This window comes from Apteryx mantelli, chromosome 6 (assembly GCF_036417845.1).
Source record: "Apteryx mantelli isolate bAptMan1 chromosome 6, bAptMan1.hap1, whole genome shotgun sequence".
NCBI lineage: Eukaryota > Metazoa > Chordata > Aves > Apterygiformes > Apterygidae > Apteryx > Apteryx mantelli.
In genome coordinates, this window is record NC_089983.1 from 45,158,580 (window position 1) to 45,173,810 (window position 15,231).

A 15,231-nucleotide genomic window follows, 5' to 3' on the forward strand; every position below is an offset into this window, starting at 1 on the left:
ATGAAGAAAAGGGTCTAGCTGGTGATCATACGATTTTGGCTATGAGAATTCACCTACAGACAATATTGGTTTTCGTAACCAGTTTGCAATTACATGTAGCCTCAAAAACTGCTTTAAGTCTAAGGATATTAAACTTTCAGGAATAGTTGACTGTATTTCAGTATAGAACCAGAATTGACAACCGCTTGAACAATGAATTAAGGGTTCCACCAACAGTTTTACTTTCCTTCTACTACATGTTAATTAAGTCTATTGACTTAAATTAAATTATTGCCTGATTTTAATAATATTCTAACACAGTAAAGGCTGTTTTCCCATGAAGTGTAATCTTATCAGTCATCAAACATATAAATGAATTTCCAGATCCCATTTTAAAGTCTTAATTGTAACATTCTAACACTTATTATAAACAATTATGTAAGGCACTAGATAAAATACATATATTTATGGTAGTAGGCTGAATCTAATACACTTGGCTGCTTATTAATAATACTGCAATTCACATAATATTCCTCATTAATAGGTAGAAAAATTAATAACAGAAGTTGGCAAACACTATCTCCATTTTAAATACGGAAAAAGAAACACATAAAGTAGGAGTCATCTCACTAAAATTTTAGTCTTTTAGTTACGTCTAAGCTAGTCTTTTGTAGTCCCACCGAAATCAATCTCAAAACGAGATGAACTGCCTTGGCAATGTCTAAATATGTCCCTTAACCATACAGGAATGCTAGACCACTGGCTCCAACTAACCACCACATTATTAAAATTAAATGAAACAACCACAGAGCAGGAGAAGTTATTTGCCAACAGACAGACACCTGTATCTCCTGACTTACCCTCTCTTGCTGACTCACCTTGTCTTGCTCCTTTTCATTGGGGCAAAAAATGGATGGCATTTGACTCAAAATATAAGCTCAAGAATTAATAAAGACACCTTAGATCCTGTAACTTACAGCAAAAAGGAACTTCAACAATCTCACATTTAATCTCCAACTTTAAAATACTTTGCAACATGAAAAAGAAACCTTTTTGTAATTACCCATATCTGGGATCCAGAGCAATAGCCCTTGGATGTTCCATAGCTCCTGCTATTAATGTCGTTCTCAAAGTGCCATCTAGTTTTGCTACTTCAATTTGGTCCAAATTGCTGTCTATCCAGTATATGTTTCCTGCAATCCAGTCTACAGTAAGGCCTTCAGGAGTGGCCAGGCCATGCTGTACTACCACCTCAATGGCGCTTACACCTTAAAAACAAAACAAACAAAAACTTAAAGGGTTAATACAGAGTCTGATATAGTGGACACAGACATATAAATCTATTTTACACTTTTGGAGAGAATTCGTGATTAATCTGATGGATGATACAGTATTTTGTTCCATGCAACATATTTTTTCTTTATAAACAAATACAGTTATGGTCACATACAAATAAATGAGTAATTTTATTCCACAGTGATAGAAATTTTTAGTTCTTGGATGGTTTAGTAACTAAAGCCCTGAAACTTTCAATAAAGGCCAGAGCTCATGTGTGGAGTCACACTGGAGATGCACATATGCCCTCTCACGAGGGATCCCTTTTGCAGTATCGGTGAAGCACATGCTCATGCTCCATCTTCCAGTGGCAGAGTAAACAAAATTTGTGCAGCTCCATTTCAGTTCTTTCTCAACCAGAGTAAGAGAAAACTCAGAAAGGTTGTGATGAAGTGAGAAAGGCAGGGAGAATCAAAAGCGTGTTTGGATTACACGTTTTGAAAAGCTCTACAGTAAATAACCTTACTTTGCTCCTTTGAATTCACATGTATAATTCATACCGTTACTGACTACAAACCCTTCCCTACCATAAACTTCCTCTGGAAGGTCTCAAAACTTTTCACATAAACAGCAACTACATAAGCATTTTGTTAGCCTTCAGGATTTCCAGGAAGACAGAGTGCTTTGTGGAGATGCAACTCAGTTCTAGACAGCTGCAGGAGTGAGGGAATAATTTATGTTAAGAATGGCTCAGAAGCCACCTGGGTTCTGGTACAGTGTGACCACAACACGGTGTGATGACAATAGACTCTACCTTAGTGGCCTCATGCAAACACACTACAGCCATTAATGGAAAGGGGCAAGTCTTTCACTTTCTTTACATGCTGAGCAGTATGTAAAGTGTAGGGTATTTCTGCCCTGGTCTGGATATGCTTCTCTTTTTTAGCTCACGCAAACAGGAAAGTGCCTGAAGATATACTTCAGCAACATTTTATAGAAACACTTTTTTGTATATTGTGAGATTATACTAAATTATAGACCATAATTATGTTACCAGGGCAAAGATCAAGTCTTTTCAAATGCTATAAAATTATGAAGCAAAATCTTTCACCTACAGTGAGAACTGAAAATTTATCAGATACCTGATAAATCCTTGTAGTTTTTTTTTTTAAAGGCGAAGCTAACTAAATTACAAAAAGGAAAAATTAGTATTTCTGTCATTGGAGTAGAAAGAAATACCAGCCCTCTGTGTTTGCCATTTTCTCCCTGCTACAGCATATTGCAAATGGCAATTTTTACAAAGTCTTCCTAGCTGTACATTATACATCTTTTTAAAGGCCGAATGCCATGACAGATATTGTTTCTGTTAATGGCAGCTCAGTTACAATTTGTCAGGTCCAACATCCTGTAACTGCAGTTTTGACTAACAAATCTAAGATTGAATTCATACCTCCGGTATCAGAAAGCTTGCCTCTGTAAATTTTGTCCTCCACAACATCTGTCCAGTACAGTAAACTCTGATTGAAATGAAAATCAAGCGCTATTGTATTTCTCAAACCAGGAACTAAGAGGCTGTAGTCACGCTTGTGAAGATCAATTTTTCTGATCTCATGTCGAATAGAAAAAATTATGAAAGCCTCAAATGGATCTGGAAGCAAAAGATTATACATTTCAAAAGAATAATAAAGAAGAGATTGTTACATATTGATATAAATGACACATGGAATAAGAAAGACCTAATATATTTCATTGGAAGAAAAGGATTATTAAAACAATTCACTTCCTGATAAGAAGTCTTTCAAACATATTTTTACTCCAACGAACTTCTCACTTCTCCATTCTAGCATTATCTTTGATCACATATAGAGATAATAAACATTAAAATCATGAATATCATACTCAACTACTGAGCTATAATTTTATAGCTCAACCAAAAGGACTTCCACAAGTAGGATATAAAAAGTCTGAAGCCACCAAAATTAAAATCCATTTTCACAAAAGCTTCAGAAAAATTAATCTGTTAAATTATGCATTGTTCCAAAACCTAGTTAGTTCAAAACAATTTACTAAAACATACATAACATCATTTTTTTTAATTGAAGTGGTTAAAAAACAACTCACCCCAAAATACTAAGCAAGGAAATGAACATTTTATACGCTTACTGACACACCCCATCACCAAACCCATCTACTACTGAAGTTTATTTTCGTACCCTTGCTATATGATTAATGATAGATAATTTTTGCATATGTGCACGTCTGTGAGCTTATATAAAATCGTATTTATAAACACAGGTAAACACTCTCTCCATAGGTCACACATACTATAAATTGATTTTGTATTATAATTCTTACACATTCTACATTAGGAAAAGTTTTTCAAACAAATAGCTGTGTTAAAAAAATGGATCTCTGGAATGCAACATGAATGATACTGGAATAGAAATTTTTCTTCTCCCATCCAATAAAACCTCCATTTTATATAGAAAACAGCTTACTGGCAGTTTATAATAATAGACAATATTGCACTGTTCTCCTAAAATCATCAGGAATTCCACAAATTATCACACCACAAAAAGATGCTTATATGTATCATTTTTTAAAGATAAATTTAATGTTCTTTTCTTGCTGATCATTGCACAGATTCAATTATGTACGACGTGTTAAGTTAAAAAGGTACTTCAGCAGAGCAGTGTTTCTGGTCATGAAGTACCTGTTCATAAGCTGGCTTGGCCTTTCCAAATGATCCTCGTATTTGTCAGGGTAACAACTGAGTTTCTGCAAAGCCAATTTTTCAAAACTCTGCACTGGTTGAACAACTTTACGAAGAACAGGATCACTGACATTAGTAGCTGTTTCACAAGAATCAGTTATCTGAACCTGAGAAACAGTTTAACGGCACCTCTCAATTTCTGATAAATTAGCAGTTATTATGTAGGAGATCAGAACCTACCTACGTACTGTTGTTTCGGCAACTTCAATGCGTAAGAACACAGACCTGATGAACAACACCAGTAACTTCTTTTGTGCTTCTTGATAATGAACAACACAATTAAAAAAAGAATTGTAACAAATTTATGCTCTGTTGGATGAGATTTTTTCATTCCAGCAAGAAAGAGTCTAACTTAAGCTCCATAGTGTAAGGTGCAAATAGCAGAACACTCATGAAGAGGATTAAAATTGAACATGATCTTGACAAATTTAAGATACAGTACTTCAAATGTAAGTCAATAATGAGAAATGGGTAAAAAAATAGCAATTTATATGGAACTGAGTGTAAACAAAGTAGCACCATTTTGTTTATTTGGACTTTTTCATTTGAAAGAGCAGGTCACACACTGCTTTTTTTCTCTCTTTCTTACCCTTCCCATATCAATATGAAGAGATGTAAATTCAGATCCTTGATTACTGTGGCTGGTATACAGTCAATGAACAGAAGTGAGACTACATAAAACAAAATGAGAATGAGTGATACTGTGACAAACAAGAGACAAGGCATCACCGATGAAAAATGTCTCCAGAAAAGGAGTTAAAAAGCAGACAGAAACCATTATGACATAATCCTTCCACTCTCTCCTCCTAAGCTTTCGTGAAGACTGTCTACAAGGCTGTACCCTGTTCTGAGCACGGCTGTAGACGAAGAACGTGAGTCACCTGGAGAACTGAGGAGGAAATCAACAAGCGTGATCAGAGGTCTAAAACTATGACCTGCAAGGGAAGAGTAAGGAATAAACTGGGAGTGATTAGCCTAAAAAGGAATGGGCTGAGTTGGAGAGTGGAAGCACATAAAACTCTTCAAAGACATAAAAGGCTGACAGAATGAATATGGGGAAAATCTTGTTTTCTATACAAATATCAATTAGCCCTAGGATTAAAGGCTGGAACTGGAGTAAATAGATTCAGAAAGATTAGAAAAAAACTTAAGGATAGTGGTGCACTGAAATACATCATCCCTGGAAGACTGGGAGTTCACTGCTGAAGGTGTCTTGAAGGTCTTCAAAGCAGATAAACAACAGCAAGATTATAGCCTTTGATCTTCCTTCCAACCTTATCCTTCTACGACTCCATGAAATAAGATGTATTATGGTGAGTTACAAACTAAAGGCAAAATTGAATTGATTTTATTTAAGATGATTCTTCCATCACCTTATAAATAAATATTTGATCTTTTTTTCCATCTTGATTGCTCTTCTGGAAATTCAGAGAAGACACTCTATTTTACAAATTGATTGAGAACTTTTTTTTTTGAAAAATCTCACCTCAACCCAATTCAATAAAATGGATCTTGACTCTGTTTTTTAAAGCTTTTTAAAGAAAAGTAATTGATAATAATTTATTGGACAAAAATAATCTATTCCTGTAACTTCTGATTTCATATACACACCAAGCTTTTTTACCATATAGGAAAGTATTCCAAATACATGATTTAAACAAAGTATTGTGCATGAAGCATGAAAAGTGATACAGAAAATATCTGACAGAAGAAAACTGGCTAAACGCACACATACACACACAGATCTGTGTAGAAAGATCCAATGCTTCACCTTTTCCAATGGTTTTAATTTGAAATTCTTTTTTTTGGAAAATGCTAACTGAAGCTTATTTTTTATTTGAACCCTAATGTAAATATTAGCATAGCAAGCATCCTACCCTGTGCTTTTTTGAAATCTACTTCAAAGCAAAATGTTATCTTCATAAACAGCTTGAAAAAAGCTCCATAAAAACTTTGTCAGACATTGCTCAAAGAGGCTACGACCATCCTTTATAAAAAATTTTTAAATTGCAATATTAAAAACTATCTGGAAATTCTAATAAACTGAATTAAACACTAGCTGAAACAGATCAAGAATATGGATATGATATCTTCTTTTCCATATGTATAGCTAGTGATATAAAATATATGCATAGCTGAATTCCAACAGCTTAGAAAAGGTGTAATCATTTTTTAACTAAAACTATATTGGTTTTGAGTTCATTTAACTTGCCTTTTATTAAACCAAATTCTGAAAAGTTTGAATATAAACATGAAATGTAAATATTTTTCAAGAGCAGAGTTTTTTCTGCATTTTTATTATCTAAAAGAGTTCAAGTGAAACACATCAGCGCGACTTGTTTTGAAAGATGTTTCAACAGAAATCAGGAAGAAGAGCATGAAAATATATAATTTATATTGACTTTCTATTTCAATAATGGAGCTCTGTAGCATACTTTTAGTTGAATCCATAGAATTTTAAGCATGAATGAAAAATTTATTCTTTGGGAAGTCAGTAATGTAACAATACACACACCAGAACAGCAAAAACCGAACCAGTTGAAAATAAAAGATATAGAAAGTGAAGAAACTCAAAAAAGAAAACCACAACATTTTAAAACCTTAAAAGCTGAAGAGAAGATAAGCAGAAATAAGGGAAAATGGAAAATGAAGGGAAAGACATTGAAAGAGACATTGATAGAGAAACTAAAAGAAAAGAATGCTATTAAGGTAATTATTTCTTTTCACTTATTATTCCATACTTTATCATATTTCTATGGTAATTCTTTAAATCCCTCTGGCAAACAGACTTTGATTCTTATATGCCATCAAAAATAATGTACTCGCACACATTAATGCATTTTCAGTATGCATATTCCTGTTAGATTTTTGATGGACACTCAAGTAAATGTTTTTACAATAACTTGAAAAAGTGAAGAGCTGCATACTAGCTTTACATGTTATTTCTTTGTATTATTGAAGTGTTTGCATATAGAAGAGTGATATTATAAATGGCAAAAAAAAAAAAGTAATTAAAGGCTAAGATAATAATATTCCCCTGAGGAATTTTTTCTCCTTGAAAAAGGATTGTTGGTTACTGCTCTAATGCAATACACAAGCATTCCTGGTTCAAGGCATTCTAAGTCAATGTGGCTCTTCTAAGAATTATTTTATACCATCTGGTATTTCTGAAAAGGAAGAAGTTTGTCACTGTGGGGACTGTTTATCTTCACCAGATCACTGTGAACTCTACTAGTCATAGAATCATATGAAAGCCTTTTTTTAATTTTATATTCGTTTAAGATCTCATGCTCAGAGACATTCATGGTACGGACAGTACGAGGCTCAGATTCACAAACAGGACCAAACTTGGGCTCACTTTCCTAGTTTACTAAAATGCTGTTCGTACAGTCAACAACTTAAGTATCAGAATATCTGTCCCGTGGAGTACTTATGTCTTTCAACAAAAAGCTAGAACTAGCCCAGATTATTAGTGACTATAGTGGCATATGTCATATTTAACATGCAATAATTTTGTTGTGGCTTTGACCATAAAAAGATAGAAGCTCTATGGTGTGTAGAGAAAGTTATCGTTTTCATTTCAGCTGACATCACTGGCCTCGGATCATATATTTAATATTATATTCTTTGCAAATTCTGTGAATATCAATTTGTAATTGCAGGTTCTCACCACCATCAGTAAACATCAGGTAGAAGTGTCTCATTGGCCCAGGAGAACCTCAGAAACCTTAGTTTCAATCTGGTTATATACTCTCTTCTGTTGAAAAGTATTTCCCTTTTTTTTTTTTTGTCTTAGCTTCCAAATATTGTTATGGTGATTTCAATTTGCTATAATTTAATGTTTGTTTCATGTTTTCCTCCATCAAATTATTAATATTTGTAAATGCTTTAACTCCTTTTATATCTGTAACCCAGTAAGAAGATATTTTTGAATATTTGGAAATGTCAGTAATAAAACAAACTAGATTGATCAAGAGTGAATGAAAGTAAGACTAAAGCAGCATCATAAAAGAACTTTAATTGACAGCCATAAAATAAAATTCAGATATACAGAATCACAGGAATATGCCAGTGATCCATGATTAGAAAGTCTACTATCAGCATAGCTCAGAAATGTCTGAGGAACACAGATTCCTGATCTCAGTTTGTAGTAGTAAATATTTACATACTATAGTAATAAATATGGAGACACAAAGACACAATTTGGAGATCATTCTGGAAATTACAACAAAGCTTCTAGGCTAATGAATATAAACACATTCTTAATGAATTAAAAGGAGCTCAAAGGCAAGACAAAGCATTTGTAAAAGGCTATTTAACAGAACACATAGACTAGAAAACTAAATTTTCGTTATTCAATGTTTTGGAAAACAGAAACATTTTTATTAGATGCAATTGAAGTTTTGGTCATAAAGAAATTGTGGGCCACATTACAACTGTAACAAAGTTCTTAGATATTGTATAAATTAGCTCAAATATAGTCAAAGCAGAAGGATTAGAGTTTGCCTTTTCTAAAATATGGGTTGATCAGTTGGCTGGCAATTAAAATATTTCACTTGAATAGCAGTGGGAAACATGGGCTTTTATTTCTAGCTCTCTAATTCAGAAGTTTTTCATGCGATTTATCCGAAAAAATGCTGAGCATGTGGAATAAATCTGGAATATTTTAATCATAAAATGTTTTGAGTTATGAAATATCAAACAAATGATAGAAGGAATAGTGTTGGAAACATTTCAACCTGGAATTGATAGGTCACTAGAAAACTAAAAGTAGGAAACAATCCTAAACTGGTACTTTCAAAATCTAGGAAATTTCAGCAACCAATGTTATTATGCGCAACCAATGTTATTTTTAACTCCTCTACGTGGGGGTAAGAATGTGAGTCTATAGTTCACATACATGTTTGTATTGCACATACATAATTCACATTGTACTTGACAAACAGAGACCCATAACATAGCTTCTGAATCCTACTTTGATACAGAACAACAGTGAATGCTGAAGGGAATGCATTTCCCTCCCCTCTGTTTTTGGCTTAGGTTGGTTTTCTCCTGGATTAGTAAACTGAACTGGCTTATGGATGTCAACAAACAAATGCCAGAATGTCATAGGTTAAAAAAAATAGCTTAAATTGTTAACACTAACCGAGAGCAGATAATTGGCTGTATGTGTGTATGTGTGCACATTTCTCTCTGTGTGTGTGTGTGTGTGTGTGTGTGTGTGTGCACGTGTCCAAAGTTCTGCAGTCTCGAGCAGAAGCCTGCTACGTGTTAGCTGCAATCAGTACAGCCTGCTCATAAATCTTGGTTACACCTGGACTAAACAGAAGTGACACATCCCGAATCTTCCAATTAACAAAGAGGTGTGAGACAGCACCAACAATTAGGGGACTGATCATGCACTGTGCTTCTGCATAAACCGTTTAGCTTGGGAAAACAGGGACCTTGGGGTTCCAGAAAGAACAGGAGGCCAGAAAGAAGGGTTCCCCAAAAGAAGTGGTGGTCTTGGAAAAAGGATGGAGGGCCAAAAACAGGAAAATGAAGATCCTCAATTGGGGGAAGATTCTGGAGATGAGAGAGATGTGTGGAGACGTACGCTGGAGGATGCCCAGGGACCCTGACCAGTAACATCCTAGACTCATAACTGCACAGCACGAACTGACACGACTTTCTGTCTGACCTTCCTGGGCCAGCAAGAATCTCCCTGCTGGGAAGAGAAATCGAAAACCAGAGAATATAACACTGGGAGGGGAGCAAGTGAGCAAGTGCGTGAGATAATCAGGTAGGGTAAAAGCTCTAATCTCACTGGTTCTTACATAAACGCTGCTATCCAGATCCACTACGAGTTGTCGTTTACTGTGTCTCTCCCACAGCACAGAACTACTGCAAATGAAAGGACAGAAACACTGGTCTGGAAAATGGGAAAGAAACTAGGGTTGAAGAGGTGGCAGGAGGACTACACCTTTCAGCAAAAGCAAACTCTTATGAGAACTCAACCCATCTCTTCTGCAGCCTCAGTCAAAATTCCTTGCTTCACTAAGTACTCTGTTCCTCTTTTTTCTAAGTATGGCCAGCAGGTGAGCATAAACCAACTGGAATATGGCAAAGTACAGCTGCATTATTTCCTTCACATGCATGTTCCTTAAACCAGAAGAACTGATAATTGCAGATGATGATGATTTTTTGAAACTAAGGAGTTCTAAAACAGGTTGCCTTCTAAACCTCTTACAATGCTTGGAAATTGCATGTGGAGCCAGAACACAACAAGACAAAGCACTCTGTGTTAAGATCTACTGTTTTTAATTGCATGTTAGAAGATTGATCTTATATTTCCACATAACTCATCAATGTCATTGATGCCATGGATTGATAAATTTCTTCAAAATATACATCCTATATATATATCCCCTAAATACAAAATACACACGAAAAACTGATTAGAACTTCAAACAAAACTTAGCTAGAAACTATTTGGTATTAATGTTGTTTAGGAAGTCTTATAAACAAAGAACTAATACTGCATTAGACCTTCATCCTGCACCAAGGATAGGGATTATTTTAAGCGAGTTCTTCGGATTCCTACCAGCCCTACATTTTCATAATCTAAACCTATATTGCTTCATTAAAAGAAAAAACAAAAAGGAGGGGAGTATTCCCCTAAGTGGACATAACAGTTATTAATGCCTGGAATATTGAAAATAAACTGAAACTCCACTTACCAGTACTAATGCAATTTTCTCCATCCTTACTGAGCTTCCAGCCTTCATAACAGGAGCACTTGACAGTATTTTTATGCTGTTCACATACTTGACTGCACTTAAGGTGTTTGATACAGTAATCCATAACTTCACAAGTTTTGTTGTCTATACTAAGACTGAATCCTGTAGGGCATGAGCACACAATTCTTCCTCCAGGAACCACAGAACATTGATGGCTACATCCACCATTGTTAAGTGAACATTCATCTGAAATAACATGAAAAAAGCATTAGGAGCTGCAAGCGCTGTCAGTTACATTGCATACTTCTTAAAGCCATCAGGTTAACTGAAACACATGAAAAGCCTGTAAGAGTCAGACAAATTTTACATCCGCTTAACAGTGTTTTTGTATTTATTTTTAAAATTATCTAATTTGTAACTACTCCGCATGGTAGCTTTACTGTAACTTTTCGAGATTTCAGCACGGCAGATGTATAATAAGTACACACTTTGACAGGCTTTCCAGGCATATTATTTAATTCATTTAAGAAGCAAAAAGTGGCCATACAGAGCCAGCCCAAAGACAAAAGAGCCCAACATCCCATCTTCAGGGAACAAAAGCTGAGGCCAGAGAAAGCAACAAACACACTTTCCCAGATACTTCCCCTGTCTCCAACCACTTGAGCTGATGGGTTCAAGGAGGCTCCAACTGTTACTCCTATTCATCTACATCCTGAGTAACTTGTCAAAGAAACATGTACATATAAAGAATGAAAATCAGGATTTCATTTACCTTCTTTTCCAAAAAGGTGTGGACAAATATTAGAGAATACTACTACTGCATTCTCTGTGTTAGTGTTCTTGTATTATATTCTGCAGGTAACTGATAATTTGCAAAGCTCTGTTGAGAGGTTTGAAAGTGATTTGTAAAACCTTTGAAGCATTTGAATGAAAAGCATGATAATTATGTACAGTGGTCTGTGGGAAATTCTGTGAGCTCTAAAGCAAAAAAGCAAAGAATCACTATCATTTATCTAATACTACCATTGATATCAAGAGAATAACTTGGGGTACCAAACTGGTCCATCGTTGTACTGGAAATTAGACTTCATTTCTAAATTTTAATCTACTTGTGTCTTTTAGTAATTTTGTTTGATTCTCACAAGCTTCTGAAGGCCTTGCTCAGTTGTGATAAAATGTATATACCACAAGTTTTCTACAGAAGAATTTCTTCCCTCCTGCTTTAAAAAAACTAATAAAAAGCTTTTCTTTTAATGGTCCTTTGTTCAGACTTCCAAGCCTTTTTGTGACAACAAAAAAAGAGCAAGCTCCTTAAAATATCTAACATGCAAAGGTGTTGCCCAACATCCCATACTATTATGTATTTCCCCTTCAGATCATGTTTAAGTATGTTTTAATGTTAAATAATTAACAATTACCAAAATTTCTGTTGTCTTCTAAACCTTCTAAAAGTTGCAACAACTGTTAACAGCTAAGTTTGGCTGTATATGGTGCCCAACAGGATATAGGCATCATAATGGGCTACTTCTATTTGGAAGATAATTGTCCAAATATGGAAATAGTGTAGAAATAAAATCAATGACTTTATGCTATATTCTCTTTCACCTGCAGTGTAAATGGTGTACTAATGACAGAACTGGTGACAGCAGAGGATTCACATGTAGCACTTGGAGGATTTAAGGCTACAAAATAAACATATTCAAGGGGAACAGTGAATTTAAGATCCCGTGTGACAACGAAGTCTGCAAAGCAACACAGCAGGACAGTGCAAAGCAGTAAACAGACCTCTTCACTCTACCCTGCAGCAACTTTTGCCCAGCCAGCAAACTCTGCCTTGTATGCTAACGGATTCAGGTGACACAGCACAGCCCTACGCAGGGTCTCCTAGCAAACGGATGTCAGAGGGCGTAATTGCTTCTAAACCTCTGGAAATGCTTTGTAACAGAACGCTATAAGGCATATAACATCTTAAAAGAAGCAAAATCAGTGGGGAGAGGTTTTTTTGTTGATGTAATTAAAAAAAAATACAAAATTACCTAAGTTTTTCCTACAAATCACGTTTTACTTTTTATCTCTAGACCATCACTCTTACATGATACTACTACTACAGTATCTTAACTTCTTCTATATCTACTCATTTTATCTTTATATATATTTTATAACAATTTAATTAGAATAACTGTTACACTTGTGTTACCTTTATTATATATATATTTTTTACCTTCTCACTCAATGGGATAGCCTACATTATATATCATATGCCATGAAAACCTTTTAACACATTTTCTATCAAGGATACATGCTAGCTCCTTCTCATCATCCCTCACATAGAACTAATACACAAAATACCTTACCCCTGTCTTTTCTTTCTTTCTTTCTTTCTTTCTTTTTCTTTCTTTCTTTCTCTTTCTTTCTTTCTTTCTTTCTCTTTCTTTCTTTCTTTCTTTTCATTTCTTGTATGTGGGTTTGGCTGGGTTTTTATGTTGGTGGGGGGGTGGGGGAGGGGAGGATTCTTTGTTTTGGTTTAGAATTTTTTGGTGGTTGAGGCAAATGGAGGGGATGGAAGCATAGTACCAGAAGGGTGCATTGAAGAGGGTTTCTCCACAGTAAGAAGGACACGTTGGTAGCAGAGATTTCTTCTCCAGATTAGAGTGTACCATGGAAGAAGATATTTTAGAAAATTTAACAAATGACAACTGGGACTGGTATTCAGTAGAAACTGAAGACAAGAACTGATGTTCTGTCAGTGAATGTGAAATGAATAGAAAGTAACAGGGTACCTGTTATCTTAAGAGGGTGTATTAAGAAGAATCTTGGAAAAAAAAAAAAACAGAAAACAAAAATAAGAGAATAATAAAACAAACAGTAAGTAATAAAAATTAAAAAGTAATCAATCAATAAATAAACAACTAGCTTATTCCTGTGTGATAAAGAAAGAGGAATCAGTGAAATGATGCAGTGAGAAAGATCACTGGTCAAAAGCACTGCAATAAGAGAATATCATCAAAGGAAAAGATATTTACAGTCGCACTCTTGATGACCAGCCAAGGGCAAGGCTGCATTTATAAAGATCAGAGAAAAATATGCTGCACTGACCAGTCTAGACACAATTCTTCAATCTAGACAAGAGTCAAGGACAATGCCTAATCTTCTGAGCCTTCATCCATATATGTGACCTATTTTGCATCTTCACTCTTTTAGTTAAGCCAAGTCAAGTATTTATGATCATTGGTGTGAGAAGATTAAGATTTATTAAAGATCACTGTACCTAATAACCACTGATCATTTCAGAGGTAATATAAGTCACCTAGATTTTGGAGATCAAGTTACAAATAATGCTTTTTCAGAACCATCCTTTTTTACACCTATGAGATGAGTACTATATGCTGTGGGCATATGCATATATAAGCGCTAAAAACAAAATAAGGCAAAGGTTCGGTTCTGATTCAGGAAGAAGACTATGACTTACAAGTATAACAAGCATAATACTGTATTTCTTCATGATCTCCTATACAGCTACTTGACAGGATTCCATCAACTCAAGCTTCTGCAGTTTGAGAGAACTACAATTTAGCTTTAGCATTTTCATATATATCATAGTCTTTCAGACTGCTTACCTTTAGGAAGTATCTTAAGGGTCAAGAAATGAAAGAGTCATAAGGAAGTATGTTTTCCCTTATTTGAAGAAAACTGATACTTCAAGCAGAAAAACAGGATGATCTAAAATAAACAACATATCCTCACACAAGCTACCATAAGAAAACTTCTGTAACATGAGCATGAGAACTTTTCTTTCAAGAGGGAATACTGTGACAGATAATATTGAGAAGAGTTGGGAAAATGTATCTAAAAGAGAAATACCACAAAGATCGCCTTCATCAGATCCATCAGGACAATCTCTTCTCCCATTGCAAAGCTTCTCAGGCTGTAGGCAGATGGAGGTATCATTAGCACAAGGGTATTTTGGTGGTCCACACATATAGCCCTCGCAATTATCCTCATCAGACTGATCCTCACAATCAATATCGCCATCACATAGCCACGCTTTGCTAATGCATCTCCCTTGGAGAAAAGAGACAATAAACACAAGAAATCAGACCAGAAGCAAACATTGGAAAAAAACTTCAATAACATTACACAGAAATCTATTTGTATTCTGCTTTTGTATTAACAGTACTTAATCTCCTTTTGTATTAAACTGCTTTTGTATTAACAGTACTTTCCTCTTAGATGAACAGAAACAAACCAGCTCAGGCTTATACTCTGAAGTATGAACCAAATCAATGTTGACAGCCTTATTTTCCAACCAAAATCTATCCTATTTACTTCCTTGTTGAACAGAACTGCATACAGGTAGGACACATCTTCATATTCTAAGTTAAATATACTGAATTATACTAAAAAGTTCTCAAATTTATTTTTCTTTTGCTTTTCTTCCTCTCTCCTCCTCTTATCTTCTACTCCAATAGCCTTCTGTAAGAGTAA

At 35.0% G+C, this 15,231-nt stretch overlaps 1 protein-coding gene across 1 annotated transcript in view; it reads right to left on the reverse strand.

Moving 5' to 3' along the window:
- Nucleotides 1-15,231, reverse strand: part of LRP1B (LDL receptor related protein 1B) — a 752,762-nt gene that overhangs the window by 238,566 nt on the left and 498,965 nt on the right. Inside the window, exons 22-25 of the mRNA XM_067299399.1 lie at nucleotides 14,608-14,808; nucleotides 10,747-10,992; nucleotides 2,705-2,902; nucleotides 1,043-1,247 (exon numbers count right to left, since the gene is read on the reverse strand). Coding sequence (XP_067155500.1) covers nucleotides 1,043-1,247; nucleotides 2,705-2,902; nucleotides 10,747-10,992; nucleotides 14,608-14,808 — 850 coding nt within the window. The remainder of the gene's footprint in view (nucleotides 1-1,042; nucleotides 1,248-2,704; nucleotides 2,903-10,746; nucleotides 10,993-14,607; nucleotides 14,809-15,231) is intronic.